This window comes from Euprymna scolopes, chromosome 22, assembly GCF_053919585.1.
Source record: "Euprymna scolopes isolate OS-2025 chromosome 22, ASM5391958v1, whole genome shotgun sequence".
NCBI lineage: Eukaryota > Metazoa > Mollusca > Cephalopoda > Sepiida > Sepiolidae > Euprymna > Euprymna scolopes.
Window position 1 is genome coordinate 20,284,551 of NC_136503.1, and position 27,139 is coordinate 20,311,689.

General features: G+C 35.0%; 1 protein-coding gene across 1 annotated transcript in view; it reads right to left on the bottom strand.

Annotated features, from left to right (window-relative positions):
• Window positions 1-682: 682 nt before the first annotated feature.
• Window positions 683-27,139, bottom strand: part of LOC145243913 (dipeptidyl peptidase 1-like) — a 98,318-nt gene continuing 71,861 nt past the window's right edge. Inside the window, exons 4-7 of the mRNA XM_080107025.1 lie at window positions 15,158-15,304; window positions 11,515-11,757; window positions 6,477-6,703; window positions 683-1,616 (exon numbers count right to left, since the gene is read on the bottom strand). Of these exons, the coding sequence (XP_079963151.1) occupies window positions 1,353-1,616; window positions 6,477-6,703; window positions 11,515-11,757; window positions 15,158-15,304 (881 nt within the window). The 3' untranslated portion in view covers window positions 683-1,352. The remainder of the gene's footprint in view (window positions 1,617-6,476; window positions 6,704-11,514; window positions 11,758-15,157; window positions 15,305-27,139) is intronic.

Genomic DNA, 27,139 nt, shown 5'->3' on the forward strand with positions numbered 1-27,139 from the left:
ACTGCATTTCAGGTGAAAGCATTATTGCATATTTACGTGTCATGAAATTAGTATAAATTCCAAAAAAAAAAAAAAAAAAAAAAATTATCTAGCAGAAAAATAATTACAAGAATTTATCGAATTATCAAGTTTTATCGTATGTTTTGATGCGAAAGAGCTGTGGTGTGCGATCATTTCACTATGAGAAACTGACTTATCTCCCTTGATTTAAACTGATTAAAATTAACTTAAGGGGCTGCCTTTTTAAACAGGACGTAATTGTGGCTGAGTTTTTTGCTAAAAAATACATCTAGTACATCTTCTACCGGATCACTTTTTTTTTTTTTTTAAATTTTTTGAATTTATACTAATTTCTACATGACATGCAAGTATGTAATATTTTCATCTGAAATGTGTTGATTTAAAAGATTATCAACATAAACAAGCACCCATTATTTATATCAAAAGTATTAGAATGAAATTCTCTACTTGACCAGCTAAGTTTTAACATTTTCTTATTTCTCATTTTTTTTGTTTATAAAACGAGTCTGATTTACAATCAACTCTCAATAGTGACCCCAATATGAGGCTTACGTTTGTTGACTGCCATTGAATTACCGACTGTTAACTATTCTGCCCTTTTACTAGAATTTCTCCAGTTGCTATCATTTTCTTTAGAGATAAACAGAAAATACAAAGTACGATAACTTGATCAAAAGTTTAATCAGATCGAATTATCAGCCTCAGCAGTTACCGTTCTTCTCTTAGACATATTAATTCAAAAATCAGAAAAAAAATAATTGAGGTAATTTTATATAAAAAAAATATTAATTTCATTTTAAAATTAAAGTTTGATGCTTGTGTAGACTAATAATTTTTTAAGCCAATGTATTTCAGGTAAAAACATTATTACATACTTATGTGTCATGCCGAAATTAATATAAATTCCAAAAATTTATAAAAGTGATATTGTATAAAAAATAATAACATGTAAAAATAGAATTCATTGAAGTGTTGAGTTTTATCCTATGTTTTAATGTGGAAGAGCTGTGTGATCAAGTCAGTATGAAAAACAAGGGAGATAACCCATGACATAAAGGTCTGCAATTTGTAAACACAGAACTTAATTATGAATGATTTTTGTTAAAAATACATCTAGAACATTTACGGGATCATTTGAGAATTTATACTAATTTCAACACGATGCGTAAATACATGTTTTCACCTGAAATGCGTTGGTTTAAAAGACTACCAGTCTACATAAACACTTGAAGTTTATTGTTTCTTTTTGCTGTATAAAATCTTTAAAAAAATTATTTTTGGACCCAAGAAACCACTCATGCCCCTTAAAGACGGCAGCTAATTTTGCAGTATCAATGACTGCTGCTTTTGGAATTGGTTTTGTCCGGGTATGAAAAAGCTGTTGCAGCCATACTTTCAATGTTACATTCATCAGTGCCACGTCGGATGCGGAAATAGCCATTTTCACCCCAGGCGTCACCCCAACTGTTTTTGATAATCCAATATTTTTCCTTGGTATTTGGATCTTCTCCATAGCCGACAGCTAACACAGCATGGTTCGTTACTTCCAAAGGATTGAACTTGTCCATTAAACCAGTGTGATGATAAATGCCACCCTGAAAGGACAAGAGAATGAAAAATAAAAATTGTGGTTCATCAGATTTGTAACATAACGAAAAAATGTTTCAAAGCTTTATTAATGTACATTTTAAAATGTAGTAGCTCAGATATTAATAGTTATTAGTACAGTTTTTTGGAAGGTTGGAACGACAGTCAGTAACTATCACAAGCAGGAACCTGTGCAATATATTCACTGCATCCTGTCGTTCAATGTGCTTTTAAGTCTATATAATTTCTCAATCGACTTTTGTCACTGTCTACGATATATACACCTGGCAATGAATAGAACACAGCACAACTGGGTTATATAATTATATTTTTATTCCCAATGACAACCTTTTCAATTTAGTACAATGGATGCTGACATCAGTGAAGGCATGTGGTGGGGGTGTGGTGTGGATGTTTTGGCAGCTTGTCCTCATCTGTGACCAACTCTTTTCTGACCACTTTCTGTTGTCGATTTATATAAACATTCTTTCATTCTGGAATGTTTAATATTTCCCATTGTCTATTGTCTCAACCTTTTGACTGATATTTTTGGATGACATTCCAATAGACAATGGTAGAAAGCCTCGCATTTCTCAAATGGAATTAATTTGCATGTGTGCAACCCATCGAATGCCTCTCTTCCCAGGGTCACCTGCCAAATATCCAACACCAGCAAACAAGAAGCAACTGCCCTTGTGGATATCCTAGACCGACAATGAAACACATCCACAGTGACTGCAGTTTTAGAACAACTTGTACTGACCAAGATTTGATGGACTGTAACTCAATGATAGATCCAGCATTGGCATAAGATATATGATAAGTATATTTTTTGATGATATTTCAAGGTAAAATCTCTTTATCAAATAGGTTTAAGTCAGTATTTTTGTATCTTCTTTCTCCTTTTTATTGTTACCAGTTTAGCAAGTGGTATGAAACCCTCGATCAGACACCAATCACACTTTGAACACCTTACTTCACTGGGATTGTATTAAGTGAAGCTTCAATGTCTCGTAACTGACTTAGTAAAGATCCACAAAATTATTAATCAACAAAAAACTGAGCACCTTTTTGGTCTGCACGTAAAAACAACAAAATCAGAAAACAATTATGCCATACCCATAATCTCTGAAGCATGCAACAAACTGCCTGCATCAGTTTGTGACTGTTGAAAAAAAAAGACATTAGACGTCTATTATATAAAGAACAAATGCCTGTGTATATGTCCAACTAAAACTACAAAACAAACACTCACAATTTTGGTATATTCTTGATCGGCATTGCCCAGGATGAATAATATTTAAAATTTAGAAAAAATTATTCATTCTTTGACCTCAAACTGGTGGAAATTTTGGGGCAGAGGAGGGAGGGATATGTTCCCCACCCACTAACTAAAATGAAGTAACCCTGATATTTTTCACAAGGAGTTATTTCTCTTATGTGGACTCATTCCATAAAAGTGAGTGTTCAGAAAGAGAAATGGGCAGGATAGAGAAGAAAGAGAGAGAGAGGGGAAAATGGGAGAGGGAGAAAGAAATGAAGTTTTAATAGAAATATGTTCTACTTCTATCCTGGACAACACCAGGTAGCTCTGATAGACAAAATATAGAAACAAAAAATCTTATTTCCCAAAATTTGCTCAAACTACACCTGATGCCTGCCTCCATATACACACACACATGCATGTACATGTAATTTTGATGAGTCGCATCCGAACAAAGTATACAATGATTTCATTATTAGTACTCTGTCCACTTCTCTTTAAAGTCGCTCTGGAGATGCTTTGGTGCAAATTTCATACTAATGTACAATAGGAACTTCTGTATGGAGATGATCTTGCTGTAATTGCAGATTCCTACGAGAAGTGCATCTGCAAGTTGTGGGTATGGACGACTAGAATTGATTGATCTTAATACATTGAAAAACTCTGGCAAGTTGCCCTGCGCTGTGGCAGAGGCATGGATATTAAATCCAATGACTTTAGTTGCAATGATCTCTTAAAAATATAAAGAACCCTTTCAATAAGCCGAGTATGAAGAACCCTTTCAATAAGTCAAGTATCAGGCCTTATACTAAGATGAAGTGTACAAAAAGTGTGGTGGTCTTAATAAGAGGCTGGTAGTTCACTTGGGTAATGTTTACCGTGGATGCTGGGGTGCTACTTTGGTTAGTTCAGCAACGGCTGCCAATTCTTACATCTAGGTACACTTCCTAGAAGATTCAGAGCATAATCAAATTATTCCTAGACAAAAGAAAAACATCCAGTTTGTCCTCGATGACCGGAAGGCAAGACAACATAATCTAAATGCAGGTGTGTCACAAGCGTCGATCGTTGAACTGCTATTATTTTTTTAAACCTGTGTTCACTGTGCTATTTGCCTGTCAGTGAGACACAGATCCCAAACAGTTTTGACATAATGATTGTCATGATCAGATTGATATGCGGCTGCTGATGTGACAAAAGGATTGCATCAATCATGCTTCCTCATCAGAACTTGGCTTAAGTGCATAGAGCATCATATGGCTGTATGCAATCTAATGCTAAACCTTTTGATCGGTCTGTATGGAGATCAAGCAGGAGACGTTGCCTGGTGTTGCCTATGCCAGAGTCCAGGAACACCTGTAGCACCCTTAATATCAAAATTGAATGAAGATAGACTGGCCATATTTTTAGTAATCTTTAACAGAAATCACAGGACACAGAAAGAGAGGCAGATTAAGAAACGCTTGTTGTTGTGGATGTAAATTTTGTGATTGTTCTTTAACATATGCAATAACAAGGCTGAAAACATCACCATTAGGTTGTAAATGTATTTTGTTGTCATATGCAATTTAGCAAATAAATGCATACAAATTAGACCGTCTCATCTGCTTGTGCAAATGTGGAACCGATCAGTTGTTCCTGTGTTGTTGATAGGAGTCGAACCTGAATAACTGAATCAATAGAGTTAGGAATCACCAAGTATGTTGCATGATTGATGAAGGCTACAGGTTTTGGTGAAGGTTACTTGTTAAAGACTAACCAAGATAGGTAGCTAGTCGATAAATGTAAAGACTGGTATGACATGAGAATGGTGGAAGGAACTTGGTTTATGATTTATGCACAAAGTTTGTTTGCAAGGCCTGATAATGACGACGACAATGTTGGCAACAATTCACAGGAGAGATTATAAGAAATATCCCTAAATAATAACTGATACTATGGATTTTACAAGACTTGAACACAGACAAAATCAGTATCTACTCCACCAGCATCATCTGGAAGGTGATGATATCTAACAACATGAGATGATAACCTGGGTGTGTCAAGTCCAAATTCAGTTCATTTCACAGAAACATTTTCATTGAGAGATGTTGGAAACCTTCGTGTGGTTCCTCCTGTAAATACCCAATGTCTTTCAAGGCTAACTAGAAAGATATCAGGGAAATGAATACCAACAATAATAATCTGAATCATCTATATATATAAAAGCGAAAATGTATGTATGTTCGCTTTTTGTGTATGTCCAAGAAAGGTTTTTTTCCGAGAAGCAGTCGGTCGGCTCACAACTTCTTAAAACTTTTTATATCACATATAAATCATAATATCTATGAGTTAACAATGGAGATCGCCTGTCTATTTAATTTGCTCGACTTCGAAAAGATAAATATTCAACATTTTTCGCTCGCCGCATGTGGATTAGGCTTTTTCGTATAATAAAAGCAGCACTAATTCTGGAGGTATTTTTCCGGTCACGATCGCCGGAAATGTCCAAAAGCAATCAGATTTGATCAATGTGGAAATATTTTCCTTATATCAGACAATTGTTATTCAATTTGGACAATCCCCTTTTTATGGGGAGCTGCCCCTCCCCAACATCTTGGGAAAATAAAAATAAAAAAGCCTTCCCGCAGTAAATGAAATACTAGCCCACAGTCAAAGTTGACCTCATTAAGTCATTAAAACGTGCACCTGCCAATTCTAAATAGTTAAATAAATTCAAACGTGTTTCCGTTAGTATTTCGCGGTGGGCCAATGGTTAACGTCGCACGTTTTTTTTTCACACTTTAATTTCCAACTTTGCCTCAAGGGTTCGGGTTCGATCCTCATACTTACCTACCAAAATTTTTTTTTTATTATTTTACCCCCCCCCCCCTGGAGTTTTGATTTACCCAAAACCACACACACCTCCAAACACCCGGGCTACGCCGGGTACCCCTCGCTAGTCTATAATATAAATCTCACCTGTCTGTTTAAATGTATGCATGTTTGTATGTCTCGTAAAAACTTTTGACAGAGGTGACAGATGCTGACAAGATTGGTATCATTTTGAAGCTCAACATCTCTGACGACAAATATTGAAAAATTGGTCAAAACATTAATTCCTTCACCCTTAACTCGGCCGTTTTGTACAAGAAGGGGTTGATTTTTTTTGCCAACATTTTAGCAAGTTATCGTCACCGTTGGATTGACTCCCCATGCTACTTCCATTTTTTTTTTTTAACACCTCTCTTCACATTCACGGTTTGAGCCTGCCTGCCTACTACCACTTTTTTTTTTTTTTTTTTTTTTTTGCCCAACCTACACCTCCAAACACCCGGGCAACGCCGGGCATCCGGGCTAGTTCAAAATAAATACTAAACAACAACAACAACAACCAGCATCACCTACTGTATTTTATCTTAAAGAATTCATGAATGTGAAACTAAATTTGAAAGATAAACATAAGAAACATTGATCCTTTTCTTGTACTCTGCCAGTATAATGTCCGTTTTACTTGCATGTACATGACAATAGCATCGCAACATGTTAACTTCACATTGCTGTGCTCTTTCCGCCAAAAACCAAAAAGTATAATAAACAGAAAGAAAAGAATCTTTTCAAAAACCTTGTAACTGTAAAAATCTTGATAAACTTCAAAAGCAACTCCAACAGGTCCATTCTGAACCAATTCCAGCATCATTAGGGGTTCATTACAAGCTCCATAATAGCCGCCAATGTAACCATATTCCCCAGTATAATGACGAGTACAGTTGGATGATTTACATTTGCCCGTTTCACCTTGGTAAGGGTAACACTCATCAGCTATAAAACCAAAATCTTGACCGTATTTTCCTAAAAAGAAAGAAAAAGACAGAAATCAAATTTGTTTTGCAATGAAAAGGATATTTGAAACTTAAGTATGGTGGGACAAGAATGTTTTCAAAACAAAGAGAGGAGAAATATGAAAGAAGAGTATCTACAGCTTGCCGACGGAAAGCGTAGAATAAAATGACATTTTCAGTAACTAAAAACAACTGTTGCACATTCTTGCGCAGTGACTAGGGATTTTTATCCTCCGCCCCCCAAAATCAACAGAGATTAGACCATTGCTGTAATGATCTGGTCCCTGCTGATTTTGCAGCGAGAGTAAAGTTCTGTGTAGTTCTAGGAGATCCACCCTCCCAGGTTTTACCTTCTCTCTTTGAGAAGGGGTTAGTTTATTGCTAATCACCTGAAGCGCCCTCACTAGAGAATGCTGATAGTGCTGCCCAGACAAATTTTGCAGGCCAGAGTGCTCCTCCTCGGGGGCGCTGACAACTAAATTATATTCTTTAGTGAAAACTAATAATTAAAAAGAAACAGATTTTTCTTTAACATATGTGATCAGCAGAAGGTTGCCTTTATTTTTCATCAGCTAATGATAGAATACAAAAATAGTGAATGGTTGGTTGTTTTTGTTTTACAGCATATCAACCCTTTTCAGGTTATTTAATGCCGAATCCAGTGATTTTGAAGAAAAATTTTTTAACAGAATATCTGTTTTTTTTTTTTTCAAGTTGGTTTCTATTTAACCCATAATTGGGACCCTAACAGGTACTACCACTCCGAGTCAGAGTGGACCTGGGAGCAATGGTGATTAAGGGGTGGATCCATACTCCCCAAAACCCGCAGCTGAGGCCTCACCATCAGATATAGTTCAAGGTCATATCCAGGACCAAAAATAGTGACAGAACAGAAATTTTCTATTATTTTACTTGGAATTCATTATTGAGATGTGTATTATTATTTATATTAATTTATTTCCAGATGAGAATTGTCTGAAGATAGCGGTTTCAATCCTACCCAAAGCTGGCCAGAGGCTTACTTGGCCAAAAACGTGGTGAGACAGCAACAACTACGGATGGCAGTGATTGCTGAGAATGCAGTTAGAAGATTCGAAGTTCCTATCCGTCGCGGTTACCACCTGACGAAGGCCAGAGGAATAGTTGGCCAAAACGTTGTGAAAGAACAACTAAGAAAGATGAGAATAATAGTCCGCAATAAATAAATTAGAAATTTTCTTCTTTCATTCTTAACATGTAAAAGATGTCCGAATAATTCCTCACCAGACATCTTTATTTTGATTAAATCATCCTCTCACTACCATGCCGTTTGTCTCTCTCACCTTTTTAATTTAACTTCTACCTTTTTGTAAAGTGTATTATAATAACAAGCCATCATGACTCAAACTAAGTCACATTTCTTAACCGATTCACACAAGAGATTCTGGATTTTGTTCAAAATCATGTTTGTAGGTTCTAGTGAAAGGTTCTGAGTCTATTTCAAAATCAAATTAGAATAAATGTACTTCGAGGGTATGATGCCCAACTTGTTGGGCAAAAAAGTTGATGCAGCCTTTGACTTCAGAAATATATGAAACATATCTCTACTTACATATAAAATACACTTTGTCTGTGTGTGCATCTGTGAATTCATTTCCTATGGATTCGAAACTGCTGAGCCGATTTTTTTAAAATTTAACATAAATGTACTTTATGTGTCTGAGAGTTTTCTTAGATAGGTTTTGTATCAGAATACCTCTGATAAGTATCTAAAATTGACAATCGAAAAAAATATGATTAAAGGAACAATCCGATTTTGACCAGTTAACACCCTTATACAACCTAACATCACGAGTGCATCTAAGAAGTGTTATCACTACACAAGTAGAAGAGTCTGGTGTATAAAAATCAGCGGTAGGTTCTTTGATAAGACATTGATGAAGGAGTAGAAGTGCAGTAAGTTCATTGGAGCACATTCCATTAAAGTACTTGTAAAACAAGCACATAGATGTAACATTTCAGCAATGGAACAAGGTCTGGAGCTTGCTAGACAATGCAAGACCTTCTAGATTAGAGACTTATTTTTTTGTACGTTACCCAAAAGGGAGAGACTAATGGTTGGAGCAACAGCTCAGATATAGTAGCAATACTCCATGCATTACTTTATAGATATACAGAATACTGTTTTCTAGCCTGGTAGATGGAGCCAACCTTCTTTGCAACAGACTTGGCAGTATCTTCTATGTATTTGTTCCAATTCATGTTGCCTGTGAATGTTAAGCTTAGGAGTTTTAACCACACTCTTCTCAACAGTGCTATTACTCATTTCAATCGGTGTTTGGAAAGGTTTCTTACAATCGTTGAAAAAAAGGAACTTTGTTTAGATAGCATTGACTGTGACCATCCATTTTTGCTACAGACTGGAGGTCATTTTCTAAAGATTCAGCTGTTGCTTGGATATGTTTGTTTTATTTCCTCACATGTCGAGAATAGGGAGTGATGTTATCAGCAAATATATCCATCTCAGATGCAATTGCCTCAGGGAGATCATCTATGAAGATCAGGAATAATATGGGTCCAAGTTTGGACCCTGGGGCACACCTGCATGAATGTGATGTTTGGATGCATGACCATCAAGAACAAGCTTAATCTTTTAGCTAAGAAGGATCTGATTATATTAAATATCCATCCAGTAATATTGTATAAATTAATTTTCATGTCAAAGGGCTAAGATATATCAAGCTCTACTGCCCTAGCCTCACCTGTTTTATCCAGTGTATATGTGTTCTAGCTGAAAGCACTATCAATAATTACCCCCACTCTTTATCTGTGCCTAAACCTAAATGTAGATTCCATAAACAAAGCTTCTTTAGAACTGCACACCTGTGGAACTATTCCGTTTGCTTGTTTTCCAGCTGACTGCAATTTGGTCGTCTTCAAGTCCAACATAAACAAATTCTTGATGAACTGTTCCCCTTAAGTAATTTAATTTACCAAATTTCCCCTTCTAACAATTACTACGATATTGTCCCATTGACTACTGTATGCTCTTTAACCCTTATCCTTGAGTGGCCTCTGGGCCTTGATAAGTGGCAACTCCTTTATGAAGAAAAAAAGTATATCCATAGTAGAACAAGATTGTCTAAAGAAGTATAGCATATTTGAAATAGTTGTGTATTGCTAGATTTATTGATGATTCAAAGATTTCAGTAAGAAGCAGGAGGAGACTTATAGGTTGATCATTTTGTGTGTTCATTTATTAGAGTTTTTGAAAACTGATAGCATGGAGACAATTTTTCAGCTATCACGGCAAAAAGATTTAGCAAGGCATTGTAACAGAGCAATGATTCCCAACCTTTTTTACATGGTGGCACACTACTGAGTTTTTTTTTTGCTTTGTTTTTTTTATTTATTTTTATGGCACACTTATCACAAAAAATAAATATTTTCTACTCAAAGGCTTTTTGCAATAAAATAAAAAAATAAAACCAAAGATTATATGAGGAGAAATTTTATTATAAAAATAAACATAATCTGTATTTAATTTCTGATATGGAATAATAATGGGGAATATCAGTGGGACAGGTGCCTGGTGTTTTTTAACTATTGCTGCAATATGTGTGCAAATGTGAGAGGGATATAATCTTTTAATTCTTCTTCAATATTTTAAAGTCTTTCACATTTTTTATTGTTATTGTTTAATGACTTTTTTACTTGGAGTTGGAACAGAGCAGTGTCATCATGATTAAGAAATTAAATGTCTTTATTAAACAAAATGAAATTAAATGTCTTTATTAAACAAAATGAAATTAAATGTCTTTATTAAACAAAATGAAATTAAATGCCTTTATTAAACAAAATGAAATTAAATGTCTTTATTAAACAAAATTAAATTAAATGTCTTTATTAAACAAAATTAAATTAAATGTCTTTATTAAACAAAATGAAATTAAATGTCTTTATTAAACAAAATGAAATTAAATGTCTTTATTAAACAAAATGAAATTAAATGTCTTTATTAAACAAAATGAAATTAAATGTCTTTATTAAACAAAATGAAATTAAATGTCTTTATTAAACAAAATGAAATTAAATGTCTTTATTAAACAAAATGAAATTAAATGTCTTTATTAAACAAAAATGAAATTAAATGTCTTTATTAAACAAAATGAAATTAAATGTTTTTATTAAACAAAATGAAATTAAATGTCTTTATTAAACAAAATGAAATTAAATATCTTTATTAAACAAAATGAAATTAAATGCCTTTATTAAACAAAATGAAATTAAATGGCTTCTAACTATTATCTCTTCATGACTTTCTTCTGATGTACATGTATATAACCTAAATAAAATTCTAAGTTAAAACTCATTCCACAAGTCGTAACATTACACTAAATTCATGTCACTAAAAGTCGGTTTAGTTGTTTTAATAATTTTAATTTTTACACCAGTAATCATTCCATAGTACATTAGTGTGCCATGGTACAGTGGTCAGGAACCACCATTATAGAGTTTTGCCCCTTTCTGAGAATGTTTTTTTAATGATGAAAACAAAATATTAAAATCCCACCATACGAGTTAATTTGATTGTTTTTTTTTTAATTGTTTTTGTACAGCCGTTTTTTTTATTCATCTCTGCATTCACACACACGTACATAAATACACACATACGGCCATATACACACACATACACATGCACACATTTCTCCAAGTACAGATAAAGAATTTCAAACATCAATGTAAACTTTCAAATTTATTATCTTTGTAAACAGAAAATCCGTTCTTAATCGAGACACAAAAAGATACTTTCGTTTTCTTATTCTCTTCCAATGCACTTACCGCCGAGGAGGTAGATAAAGCCCCCTTCACAGCCTTGGGAATATTCAGAACAGCTTAGAGGTTCCTGAGTGGAAAAGACGACAGTTTGGCTATTGTTGGTGGCGATGCGGATCCGAGCCTCATGCATGGCGAGAGACGAGAAGATATAGCAAGACCCACAAGTGCCCTGATTTCTCACGGGAGACACATAGTTGACGCCATTAACATCTCGCCAGTCAAAGTTCTTGGGAAGTTGCTCAGCCACTGGTGAAGAGGAGAAAAAGAAAAATATATTCTTACTAAGAAACAGATATTTTGTTATAATCAATTTTGTATTGGAGATGTACCTGTTATGGTGTGTCCACCCTATGGATAATAATGAACTCTCCCGCTTAGTATAAACACCAGGAGAATATGTTTCTCAGTGTTAGTGTTGGGTAATTATAAAGTCAATTAATCAAATAATCATGTACCTTGTATAGATATTAAGCTTTGTGGGAAGTTGATGATCAGAAAAAGAAAAGAAAATGAAAGATGTTGCAAAGGCCTTTTTTCTATTAACACGCACACATCAAGGCAGAAGTGTGGCCAGCTTTTATTTACGTGTTGAAAAAAAAAAGAGAGGAAGTACACATCAGCTAACTCGCTTATATGTAAACACTAGCAGGCCACCCGGCATTGCCTGATCGTAAAATATACATAAATAGTATATTTGAATTAATGCAGAATTCTTATTATAAACAGAAATATCATATGTATTAAACATAATGTTAAATCCAATTAAAAAAAAAAATGAAATAAAAAAAATGGAAAGAAACCGAAACATGTGCAAGCGAGTATTATGTTTTTTTCTAAACAGTTCACTCTTTGTAAGTAAAAAAAAAAAATACTCAAGCTGAGATCAAAACCTAAACACAATGAGTCAAGTACGATAACCATTAGGCCAGTTTGACACTATCTTTAAAAAGTGTTTTCAAACCTATTCATTCTTAACAGAAGTAATCTGTCATGTGAACGATTCATGCATGCGCATTCGTGAAACAGTTCAGAAACATAAAATCTGATGACTCCTCACATACCAATTTTTCAACTTTGACCCTTTAGCAACCCTTTTTTTCTGGATGTAAACTGATTAAAAAGTTTTCCACATGTCTGAATACCTTATATGCAAAATTTCAAGCGTGTAGATCAAAAATCCGTTCAGTATATAGGTTGAGAAGTGTCCACACACACACATTCTCACTTTTATAGGTAGCCGAGATAAACAGGAAGTTGCAAAATTTTACAAAAGTCAAAATAACTTAATAGCATTTCAAGGGAGATAACTTCTAACAGATTGTTAAATCCAACATTAGCACATCAGTTATGCACACATGGCAGTTATATTGACGTGTACTCACACTTTTTATTTGCTGTATTTGTGTTTCTATTCCTTATATTTTGTTTCCACTAATTACAGAGTTGTGTCTTTCTTCTGATGCACATGTATATAGCCTAAATAAAAGTCTTAACGTTAAAACTCACTCCACAAGTCCTAACATTACACTGGGTTTCATGTCACTAAAAGAATAGTTGTTAAAATAATTTGAACAACTATTCTAATGTAATAATGCAGAATGTTTCACTTCTACAGAAGTAACGTAACAGCCATTTTCTCCTTGCGATAAAACAGTTCTATTTTCTTTTTTCTCTAAATTTTCTAACACCATTTAATTATTTATTTGTTTTTATATTTGTTGTTTATAATATATATATATATATATATATATATGCTCCCTATCTTGGGTTGAGCATATTGAGAAGTGATATACAAACTGCCATTAGCATATTAAGTGATGCTCTTTGTGTAAACAAATCGAGCTTAGGCATTTGGACAATGTCAAAACATTGTTAATTCACTACCCGCATAGCAGCAGCCAAATAGTGTAATAGTGAGAAGCGATGATTATTGTTTGGGCAGTCGAGTTTCGATCCTGGCTAGAGGTAGTTGCTTGTCTAGCCGCACTGATGAGCTGTAATACAGCAAAACAGTGCTGTATGTGGATAACTATATATATATATATATATATATATATATATATATATATATATAGTGGCGTGCATAGCTCTGATGATGTCCTTAATTTTATGGCAAAAAGACTCCAGTATAAATCCTAGTAATGAGAAAGGGAGATAGTTTGAATATGATTGGATTCCCTCCACCCCAAATTTAAACGCCCCCCCCACTCTCTATCTGCACAAGACTAAAAATCATTACTATTATTATTAGCCTATATATATATACTTATTTATGTTTAACTAGCTGACCAGTGTTCCGTCGTTTCCTGAGAAAGTAGATTAACTCAAAAAATTCCATGCTGAACCTTGATTGATCCAGCGCGAACACAGACCGCACAATGTTAAAAGCAAATCCCCAAACTTTTGTCATCTTGTGCCAATGTTACTTATTATTAGTAAAATTGTTTTCACAAATATCATGATTGTTAAGCAACCCAAACCAACATCACTCAAGATACCCATCTCTTTCATGTGACTCTGTTTGTGTGTATTGATTTATAATAGTAACTTGAGCATGAAAAAATTCACAACCTTACTCAAATCTACCTACAATAGATCTATGATGCCAACCTCCACCTCCAATCCACTGCATAAGAAAAACAAAAAAGTAAACCCTCCATTTATAATGTTGGAGTGAGACATAATGGCTGAATGAAGAATAAAAATAATGGCAAAACTATCCCCTCTCTCCAAAAAAGTTTTTACAGTATTGTTATTATTGTAAAGTAGTTTATTAACAATCATTTAAATTTAGTAATCAATTTTGGTTTCGATTTTATAAAACAAAAACGTCCATTAAAAATTAGTAAATAAATTTCTGGATGGTTTTAGTATAAAAAAAAAAAAAAAAAAAAAAAAATGTCCTTAAATGTTATTAAGTGATAATCTATTTTGTTTTAGTAAAAAGAACATATTTCTTAAAGTTATTAATCAATTTTGTGCTAGAAATCAGTTTTGTGATTATCCATTTTATTTTAATTAAAAAAAAAAAACCCAAAAAAAACAGTCGAAGCAAGAGTCTTTTTTATTTAAAAAAAAAAAAAAGTGTCCTTAAAAGTTATTAACCCTTTATGACGTGAATTATGATATAGATAAATAAAAAAATATATTTATTGTTAATTTTAGATGGAGGCATACTGAATGCAAGCTATAGACAGTTGTAATCCGGAGGTATCTGGAGGTATCTACCCAGACAGTGAACTAATACGTACAAGACGTGTTTAAATCAATTCCTACTTTATTTATGTCATTATATTCATTTATTTATGACTGAATAACGAATTAGTTCAACCAGGCCATAAAGGGTTAATCAATTTTGTGTCAGTAAGTTTTGGGTTTAGTAAAAAGGTAGATGTTTTTCTATTTTTATTTCAAGAAAAATTCCTCAAAATCATTTGTTTCTTATTAGTTGTATGTAGAATCTTTCTATGGTTGATCAATATTTTATGATAGATCAAATGTTTTTCACAGTCTCTCTGCGTGTGCCTGCCTTTCAAAAACCCCCACCCCTCCCTGTACTCTGCTTATCTGTCTGTCTGCATCACTGTGTGTGTCCGCCTGCCTTTAAATTATAAGATATTTAGAAAAAAAAAAAAGTGTGTATTACTTTTCTGAAGTTTCCGTGTTACTGGTGCTGAGGGTGGAAATGGTAATCTTCGTTCAACTCCTGCTCTCTGCTGGATTTGCCGGAGAGACATATTCTGGAACTGTGGGTAGTGACCGGCTCTCCATGAAGTTTGGTTCTTGTTGATGGCTGGCAAGAAAAGAAAAAAAGAATAAATGAAAGAAAATGTTAATTAAACAAATGTTAATTAAACAGAAACTCCTGGAGTAGAAAGATCTTTTACATCTAAGGATCTCTACTGTGTGGGGGTGGGATTTAGCTGCCTGTAGGGTTTGTCGAGGGTGTTTACGTCGTGGGGGCACAAGTGCCTGCAGTTCGCCAGAGCATTCACCATTAAAATACTTGTAGAACAGACAGAGGGATGCAACGTTTCGTCGATGGGACAGAGGCTGAAGGTTAGATGCCAGTTCAGGGCCTATCAGATTGGCGACTCTCATTTGAACCTTGTCTAGGAGCGAGAGACTAGTAGCAGATGCACCAGCCCAAATGTCACAGCAATACTCCATACATGGGCGAATGGTGGCCTTATACAGAATACTTTCGGGTGTTAGTAGTTTTCTAGCACGGTAGAGAGAGCCTACCTTCTTTGCAGCAGCTCTGGCAATGCCTTCAATGTAATTGTTCCAACTCATGTTTCCTGTGAATGTTAGGTCAAGCAGTTTGAAAGATGTACTTCCAGATAAAGAGTCACTGGCTATTGCTATTGGTGGCAGAGAAGGTTTCTTGTAATTATTGAAGGAAACCAGTTTAGGCTTGGCAGCATTGAATGTGACCATCCATTTTTGTCCCCATTCCACTACAGATTGGAGGTCATCCTCTAGTGTTTTTGCCATTTCTTTAGATATATGTTCATTTGTTTATCATGCCTGTTATAGAGTGTGCTGTCATCAGCATATATACCTATCTCACAGACAATTTTGTCGGGGAGATCCTTAATGAATATTAAGAACAGTAGATGTCCAAGGATAGACCTCTGAGGCACTCCCGCATTTATATCATATTGTTTAGATGTATGACCGTCGAGGACAACCTGGATTTTTCTCTTATCTAAGAAGGATTTAATTATGTTTAGTATTCTACCAGTAATACCGTATACCCTGTAAAAAACCTTTGATATATCTCGAGCTACCGCTCTGCCCTCCCCCGCTTTGTCCAGTGAATGGTATATACGTTCAGAGATTACAGTGAGGATGTCTGCTGTGGAACAGGCTTGTCTAAATCCATATTGTTTGTCAGTCAGAAGTTTAGCATCTGTAAGGTGATGGACTAGAGCATGGTTAATTATGGTCTCAAATATTTTGGCGAAAAGTGGGAAGAGGCTAACGGGGGCGATAATTTGATGGATCAATTCTTTCGCCAGAATTCTTGAATACTGGTACCACAGAAGCAGTTTTCCAACAGCCTGGAAAGCAAGATTCATTAAGGCATTTGTTGTAGAGTTTGGAGAGAACTGGAGCTACTTCGGCTGAGCACATTTTTAATAGCACAGCTGGGATGAGATCGGGTCCACATGCTTTTGAAGTGTCAAGGTTTTTTATGATCGCATGCACCTGAGCAGGGGTGATTTTTAGATTGTCTAGTGTGGCGTCTGTCCGCAAAGGAAAGTCAGGCAGGAGGTGGTTGGGAGGGTCCAGTGTGGAGTTTGAGGCAAACCGACTGGCAAGCATATTAGCCTTGTCGGTTGCTGAGCAAACAACCTCGTGATTGTTGGTTAGTGGTGGAATTGTTAATTGCCCATTATTTACTACACTGTTGTAGATTTTCCAGAAGTCATGCATTCCTAATTTTTGTGCTTTGATGAGTTTTTTAGTGGTTTCAGTAAATTCTCTCTTAGCTATCGCTATTTCTTTCTTAACGTTACTTCTAGCTTCTATATACTTCTGTCTGTTTAACCTGGACTTATGTCGGTTAAATCTGCAGTATGCATGCTGCCTTTGAGCAATGGCAATTGCGCAAGTAGAAGTAAACCATTGGGGAGAGTGGGGCTTGCTATAAAATTTCCGCATGGGAACATGTGCTTCAATCGCCGCTTTGAACCATTCAGTGGTCTCATTTGCGCACTGTTCAGCAGGAAGAGAAAAAATATTTCCCCATGGGGCATCTCTGATAAGATCTCTGATGGCTTCCCAGTCAGCTTTTTTATAATATCTCGTTGTTTTGAGCACTGGCTCTTCAGTTTTGGGTCTAGTGTTTAGGGTGATTTCGACCATTATCAGCATTCCTGAGTGGGCTGTCAGCATTTGTTATACAATCCTCGGGAACTGTGGTCAGAAACAGATCTAGAAGTGATGCGTGTTGTTCTTGCTGGTCAGGGAAACAGGTTGGAAACGTAACCATTTGTGATAGGGAGTGAGATATAGCGAAGCTATGTGTTGTGCTGCCTGCTGCATCTGTGTAAGTAGAGAATCCAAGCCAGTTTTTGTGGTGGACATTAAAGTCACCAAATACATGTACTTGTGCGCTAGTGTCGAGGGAGAGTGCTGTGTCTATGCTGTCAGAGACTTTGTTTATTATGCTGCAGTCCTGGGTCGAAGGAGAGTGGTAGAGAAAATAAAAGTAGTTAATGTTATGTTGTATGTTTAGTCTAAAGCACATAAAGACTTGATCGTCCAATTCTAGGTTTGTTTCTCTAGTCAAGGGGGAGGGTGTTACGAATGTAGATTCCAAGTCCGTGCATATGTCTGTCAGAGTCCTTACGGCAGAGTGGGAGATAGCCAAGCATGTTAAAGTAGTTAGAGGGGATGGAGGAGTGTAGGTTAGTCTCACTTAGTGCTAAGATATTCAGGGTGTTTGTTAGGAGAAATGCTTCGACATCATTTAAATTAGTTCTAAGCCCACGGATGTTCGGAAACAAGCCTCAAGGGAGAAGGCAGGTTGATTTTGTTTGAGTTTGGGCCTGGATTTAGCGTAATTTTTGATTGTACTGTCATTTTTTTTTAAGAGTTTCAGTTTAGGTAAGGGATGCTTAACAAGTCATTATGCAGAATACTAGGCATGCAACACAAGCAGACCATCAGTTGTCCTGCCATCTACTAGGATTGTGGCCTCGGGAAACCCACCGGGGATGAGTGCAGGGTCCCTTTCTATGCACGACAAGGCAGTACAAACAACCTGATATTATACAACTGTTGATGGACCAGCTGCTCTAAGCGCTACCAAAGAGTTAGGACTCTTGTACTACCAGTCGGGAACAGCAGCCAGGAACTGTCTATCCGGTACCTTTAACCCATCAGACGATGGTCAACCCAATCTACTTGTATTGGCATTATGGCATTGAAGCACTCCCAAGTGCCCAGTTTAAGGAATGGGATGTGTCGGGAGTGGGGAAAACGGCGTTCACTGTTCTAGTCAGGAAACAAGATCGACCACTGAAGGTCTTTCGACTTCCTGTGATTCGACCTCTATGCCTAGTTAATAGGCAAAGAAGGAGTATGGAAGCCGGGCGATAGACAGTGCCTATCTACTCCTTAAGCAATTTAGGTTTGCAGACCGGTAATTTGTTTGAGTTAGCAGCTCTAGGAAGGTTGTCATCCAAGACTGGAGAGGCCTTCTTCCCCTTAGGTTTAACTTCAGAGTTTTCCTTCTTCTAGACGGATGACCTGGGAAGATCTATGGGTCAATCAGCACTGAGAGGGTTTCCCCGCGCCTGGGTCCTAATCCAGGTATTTCTGCGCCCCCGCATTGGTGGTTAATGTTAATGGGTTAGTTTAAAAGGGTTATATATCAACTGAAAAATTATACTCCTCAAAGTGATTACAGGGCATTGCTATTTCATTGTTTGTTACTGGAGGAGGGGCTGAGTAAGAGTTCATGCAGTGGAAGCAGCTATATTTGCTAACAGGTCTGTTGGAAGGAGTTAACATGGTTTGTTTTTTCCTTTAGATTAAAAAAAAAAGTTTCCTTCTCTTATTTTTATGTTGGCTTAGGAATAGGATAATGCATTGCAGAATGGTATGGTATTACGAATTAACTAGAAAAAATTGTACAAACTCTGGATATTTTAGATAGCAGGAGAGTTAAATTGTATAATCAATAGATACAAGTAACGTCATTTTTGATATTGGGAGTAAATTATATGCTATGTCGTATACAGTATGTATAGTACAATAAATATTTATATGGGCATATTTCCAGTAGGTGTGAATATATGGAGATTGTAGGTATTAAGTAAGTTACCATTTCTAATGAAGATATCTTCAGCTTTCGTTTAAAAACCAGGAAGTTGTATTTTGCATTATAGAGTATTGGTTCAGTTTTTGTATTTAATATTGCTAAGCTAAGAAAGGGACAGCTATTGCTATGTAATATAGATAGTTGTATATCTAAGTACAGACTGTTGTTAGTGAGTATCCACCTGGATAAGAATAAACTAATGCATGCCTAAGGGGTAGAAATGTACAGATGTTTAGTGATCATGTCTTCCAATCGGTCAGCATGCGAAGGTTAACGGCTGAAAGCTAAAGACCCCCATCTAAGTCAGGTGTATCATATGAGTGTTAGTGGCAGCTTGGGGAGTAGAGCAGATTGTTAGTTTTCAGGAGAAGATTAAACTTACAGAATACAGTTAGGATTAATTAGAAGAGTTTTGAGTGCCAAGTAACGTTTAGTTTGAGAAGTTTTATATGACACTACAAATATTTTTTTTAAACGAGATTTAAACATTTTTTTTATATATAACTACAAACCTTTTTTTTTGCATGGGATTTTTTTGTTATTTTTTATACATAAACAACAAATCTTTTTATTTTTTTGCATGAGATATTTTGTTATTCATTTTTTGTTTTTTTTATTTTTACATGAGATATTTTGGTGCTTCTCCATTATTAGAGCGGAATTCAAAAATCGAAATATTGAATTTCAAGTAAAACCAATAGTGTCTACTTAATTGTCATGTCTCAGTAATGAAAATATTAAAAAAATAACTAAAAACGATAAGATAGAAAATTAATTATTAATGAAAATAATTTTCAAAGAAACTGAGTTTTGTTTAAAAAATAAACTGGCGAGTTCAAATCACAACAAGGGAGATAAATATTTTCTGAAATCTTAGGCCAATTTAGCAAAACTCACTTTTCACTAATAGTCTTTTTCCTCAATAATTAATTTCTTTCGTCGTTTTTCATAATTTTTGTAACATGACAATTAAGTAGACATATTCAATTTTACCTGAAATTCAATATTTCAATTTTTGAATTTTGCTCTAATAATGATAAAGTATTGATTTTAATTTTTTTGTAAAATAGAGCTACTAAAACTATTATATTTGAAAAAGAAAAAGATATAATTTGAAAATTCTTAATCGATAAAAAAAAAGCAAAGATTTAAAATTAAAAGGTAACTTAAAGTTCTAGAAATGGGTTAAGAATATTTCATATCTGTCCATTATGGAACGTAACATTTTTTATTTTAGCATTATTTATACTTAATTCATAATATTGTTTTTATGTTTTTGAAAGTTGGTGTTATTAAAAATTAAAATCTGAAATCTAATATATGTGACTACACACAAGAGGAAGAAATCGGACAAGAGAGAGGGAGAGGTTGATATCAGTGTTTTTAATAATGGTGGCCTAAATAGTGCTGAGAGGGAGAAAAGAACTACCAAGGTCTTATGTTGCACATGAAAAGAAACTGGAACATTAGAAAAATTTCAATCATTACAGGAATCATAGAAAGGACTGGGTAAAGAAAAAGAATTTGAAAAAACTTTGTGACAAATATATCCAGTGAACCAAGTGCAATAGAGATCCAAATAATTACAATTAAATGATCTTTTGTATTTCATTTACTAACAGAAACTTCCTCATAGCAAAAATGAATTAAAAAAAAACTATGCAATGAACATGTACAGATCGGGTTACCGATCTGTAGAGAGCATGTTCAGTATTTCGTAGAGGCTGTTATGTTGAAGGTCGGAGGGTCGCCATTTGTGGAGATATGCATTTTGTGTGTTCAAAAAAAAATAATAAAATAAATAAATCAACAATAAAGACCAAGTTTACTGAGTAAATTTAAAGAAAACATTAAAGGAGAGAATGTTAAAACAAAATTACAATATATACAAATAAGATGTTTTATTTAACTTGAAATATGTAAGAACAACAAGAGAGTGTTGTGTACACATGTGTGTGTGTATGTGTGTAGATATATGAACGAGCATGCATGAAGTTAAAAGTGTTCGGTGTGCATATGAGTTCATTGTGTATACGTGTATGGATGGATATGAGAATTCGGTGTGCATATGAGTTCATTGTGTATACGTGTATGGATGGATATGAGAGTTCGGTGTGCATATGAGTTCATTGTGTATACGTGTATGGATGGATATGAGAGTTCGGTGTGCATATGAGTTCATTGTGTATACTGTTAGGATATCGTCTTACCTTGAAACGATAACACTCTGTCAGGGTGTGTGGAAAAAGCATGTCTTCACATCCACCATTCAAATGAAAGAGAGAGATAGGTATATAACGGAAGTGGGTAAAGAAAAAAAAACAGGAAGTAGAGAACGCCACCAGTCGGACAAATCAGAAATCACAAGGACAGATCACTGGTGCGTGCTTGAGATATGCTTGTGTGCGATATATATAATGGCATATCAGTTCAAAAAAGCATCTGCCCATAAATATATCTGGTGAACCAAGTGCAAGAGAGTTCCAACTAATTGCAATTAAATGATCTTTTATATTTTATTTACTGACAGAAACTTCCTCAGAGTGAAAAAGAGTATATTTGAAACCTTTTATGCAATAGACAAGTTATGAGGATTTTTTAAATTATTATTCATTTTTATTTTTAGGTGATTTTTAAATGAATGTGGTCATTTAATTTTATGTTAAAATATTAGAAAATTTTTTTAAATTACAGTGAATGTGTAAAAATCACAAAAAGAAACAGAGCTGAGAGGGAAAAGAGAATTTCCATATATGGCATGAAAAGAAAGTTGAATTTTAGGAAAATTAGAATTGTTCCAGGAATCATAGGAGACACTGGACCCATGACCGTTTCAAAAGAAGACTGCGATAAATCAAGAAAGGACGATAATGGCTGCCTTAGATCACCAGTATTTTTAAGAAGAGGAGTGGTCTCAGCAACGGCAACAAGTGCGGCTTCTGCCACATGGAAGTGGAGAGTGTGAGTCACCGATACGATTAAAAAAAAAAGAAGAATAGGATAAAGATCAGCTAAATCAAATCGCTTGCCACGTAATCAGAGGAATGTATTCGGCTGGAATTTATTCATTTCACGAACAATTTAGCTTTGTCATCTTTTGCCCACGCAATTCTATCAGCACATAGAATCATGGTTGTGACACAACCTTTTTACACACAAATCCATGGGACTATATTTTTGTCTATTCATGCATATAGATGGTGAACAGGGCGGAACATTCTAGAAAATGAATATAAAAGGCCTGACGTGCCAAAAACAATGTTTCCACAAGTTACTAAAACACTACCTATGATTATCACGTGTCTGACTCCGTCTAAAAGATGTAAAACTGGACTGCGAAGAATACTAAATTTAAGCAACAAATTACTCAGTCCTTTACCAATGAAGCTCACGCAAAGAACAATGGATGAATATTCTTCCTTGCAAAACTCTTACCTTCCTGGTATACCTTCATTTGCAGTGTTTCTCCATAAAATATGTTGACAATAACAATTTCTTCAGTCGCAAAGGATTTCGTCAGTCACAAAAGATTTCCAGCCAATACACTTACAATTATACAAATACTAATTTTTCGCTTTGATTATAATTCTGGACTTTCATCTTATAAAAACTCACATTTCCCTGCTTTATTCATGGACTTTAATCTTTTTAATTTCATACTCATGGTAAATAATGAACATACAGGATTGAATACAAATTACACATCTCCCATATATAAACTTCTGCTTAAATAAAATTTATTATTTTGAGCTTTAGAATTTGTTTCCGAGTTGTTTATTTACTAATGTTTTTTTTTTGTTAGAAGAGTTTTGATCTATGTTCCCATCACTGTTACGAATTTGGACGTCAGTTGTTACCCTTTTCCCTTACAAAGAGGGAAAGTATGATTCAAAATGATATTAGGATTTCAAATTTAGTTTTCAGACAAAAACATATTTTAAACCACAAAAAGGAAAGAAATAAGCAAGGATTATCTACTTAATAGATACAGTTTAAAGTATCATCATCACCATCATCATCATCATCATCATCATACAGTCTGTCAGTCTGGACGATAACTAGTCGGGGCCTCGATGCTTTATCTCTCGGTGTTAGCGTAGTCCACTTCCTGTGTGAAACATCCGGTCACAGGCACTGCAATTGTGGGTGCCAGAGTTGTGTCGTCTATAGTGTCTCAGCTCTAAGGCTTCTCCAATCTTTCTCTCTATTTCTTTCCTTCCTTTGTGGAGACTGTTCCGTCAACCACTCCTTCCTTTGGCTTGTTCCTCCCAACTCTCGACATTGATGTTCAATGTCTTCAGGTGCCGCATACACACTCGAGAGTCAAAACAATGAAAAGGATATGCTGTTGTCCTAGCCCTAGTTATCACACACAGTTGTATCGTATTTTTCTCTCACTGGTTATGATGAATGCGGTTTGAGTGCTAATATGCCTCTAATGTGTCTTGGTATTCTCAGAACCTATCGAGTAGAGATCTGGTTAGTGCTGGCCTTCCTCATTCATTCCATCATCTTTCATCTCGCATGACTATTTTTCTGCTATAATAAACATCCGGTCACAGGCACCATATATATATATATATATATATATATATATATATATATATATATATATATATGTGTGTGTTATATATATATATATATATGTTATATATATATATATGTTATATATATATATGTTATATATATATATATGTTATATATATGTTATATATATATATATATATATATATATATGTTATATATATATGTGTTATATATATATATATGTGTGTGTTATATATATATATATATATATATATGTGTGTGTGTGTGTGTCATCGATAGTGTCTCGACTCTAAGGTTTCTCCAATCTTTCTCTTTATTATATATATGTGTTATATATATATATATATATATATATATATATATATATGAGTTATATAAATATATATATATGTGTGTTATATATATATATATATATGTGTTATATATATATATATATATATATATATATATATATATATATATATGTGTGTGTGTGTCATCGATAGTGTCTCGACTCTAAGGTTTCTCCAATCTTTCTCTTTATTCCTTCCTTCACGTTGTGGAGACTGTTCCGCCGGCTTCTCCTTTCTTTGGCTTGTTCCTCCCAACTCTCAATATTGATGCTCATCGTCTTCAGGTGCCGCTTTGTTACATCTTTTTAGTGAATCTTCTAACCTCCTACCTTGCGGGTTCCATTTTCTAGTTCCTCGTCGAAGATCATTTTTGGGATTCGGTTGTCTTCCATTCTGGCAATGTGCCCGGTCCATCATAGTTGCATAGTAGGCAGGGTAGCTTCCATGCTGTCTAGGTTTACTCTCCTGAGAACTTCCACGTTTGATACATAGTCACTCCAGTTGATCTTCATGATCTTTCTTAGGTGTCTCTGCTGGACGGCTTCCAGTCTCCTTACGTGTTCTCTATACAGAGTGTAGGTCTTTGCTGAGTATAGCAAGGCTGGCAGAACAACGGCTTTGTAGACTCTGCACTAAAGTATAGATACAGTATAATCATGTTTGACACACCGGTTCCCGTCAGATCACAGAGTTAAGCAACAATGAGCCTGGCCAGTACTTGATGGGTGACCATTTGGGACTTCCAGGTGTTGTATATGCTCTCCGCTTATCTCGGCATTGTTTTGAGTCGTCCTAGAATTCTCCTTGCCACTGGACTCAAGCAGTGCCGATTCAGGAGAGGTGTGGTTGGGGACTGTGCAACCCTTGTCACACAATTACACGTGCAGGTGCCCTTGCATGGGGTATCCTTTGTCTTTCAAGATTGAACGGAGGCATCGAAAGTATAAATGTAAACTATTACTAATAAGTCTATATTCAATATAGATGTAATATGTAGAGGATAAATGTGCGTTTTTTTTTCGACTGACATTAAAATGAAACAACATAGGATTGATTTACATATATACAAACAATATATTTATTGTGAACAATGGAAAAAACATAAGAGTCTGTGTGTGTGTGTGTGTGTGTGTGTGTGTGTGTGTGTGTGTGTGTGTGTGTGTTTGTACACCTGTGATTAGGCATAGTTTTGAAATGTTCTTTAATGTTGTTGGTGAAATTAATTCAAGTGTTCATTGCAGACCATTAATGTTTATGGTAAAATTAAGCTAGGCTTACTTTGAATATTTGCACATGTGTACAGGTGGAAATTTATCCTTATTTTTTTTAGAGTGATGCGATATCGTGTACGTTCATGATTGTGTCAAGGTAAAAAGAGAACGAAGGAAAATAAACAGAAGTAGAGAGAGAGAAGTAAAAGGGGAAATTAGTGTCGCCCCCTGCCTGCCAAAGGCGATAATTTTTCTATTGTTTCCCTTTTACGATTTGTGTGTTCACGCCACATGCGAAACCTGATATAGCAATCATAATAGTTCCTATAAATATCAAATGTAGGTATAAACTATGGATAATTATTTACTTAATAGATTTGAATATAAATATAAACTATACATATTAAGTATCAACTTAACATCAATACAAATATAGATATATCAAAATGAAACGTTTAGCTTGTTTGACTTAAATAAACTAGAAAACTACAGGCCCATTTTCCGTCATATTTTGCAACAGTGATTGTATCTAATCCAACTGTTTTTAAATATTAAAAAGTAAAAAATATTACCATATTAAAAAAAACTTTTATTCGACATCGTTTCTTTTCGGTCGATTATTTTGAAAATGACGAAAAATAACGATTCTGACAACACGTGCATATAAAACAAACTTTTTTAACAATCGTTAAAAGAGTAAAACAGAAATTGTTAAATTCAAGAAATAAAGCATAACTAAAAATAAAATAAGTTGTACTTATGCATTTAATGAACCAGACGTAACTCAGCATTCAACTCGGATTTCTCTGGAACATGATGCCCACAGCTCAGGTTTAGCATTGACGGAACATGGTGACCAGCAAATCATAATGCCACGCGCTGAGCATTAGATGAGAATTCCGATAGTAATTGGAAGAAAGGAAAAAGAAAGAAAGCAGGAATTCAATCGGTAGATACGACCACAACTATGCTGAAACCTTCAGGTAAATTATCGCTAGCCATAGCTATTGGTGATTGGTAAGGTTTCATGTAATTATTAAAGGAAAGGAGCTTTGTATTGGCAGCATTGACTGTTACCATCCATTTTTGACCCCATTCTACTCCAGACTGAAGATCTTCCTCTAGGGTTTCGACCATTATCTTAGATATGTGCTCATTAGTTTTACCCATGTGCCTGCTATAGAGCGTAGTGTCATCGGCAAATATACCCATCTCAGAGACAATTTTATCAGGTAAGTCATTTATGAATATCAGAAATAACAAAGGTCCAAGAATCGATCTCTGAGGCACACCCGCATTTATATCAAATTTTTTGGACGTACGCCCATCAAGGGCAACCTGGATTCTTCTCTCATTTAAGAAGGATCTAATTATGCTAAGCATTCGTCCAGTAGTACCATAGGATTTAATTTTCATCACAAGACCATCGTGCCATGCATGTCAAAAGCCTTAGATATATCAAGGACTACTGCCCTCCCCTCTCCTGCCTTTTCTAGTGCTTGATATAAACATTCAGAGATTACAGTTAAAATATCTGCAATAGAATGGGCTTGCCTAAATCCATATTGGTGGTCTGACAGAAGTTTAGCAGCTGTAAAGTGGTGGACTAGAGCTTGATTAATTAAGGACTGAAATATTTTGGCGAATAGAGGAAGAAGGCTAATTGGGCGATAATTTAATGGGTCAGTTCTTTCGCCAGA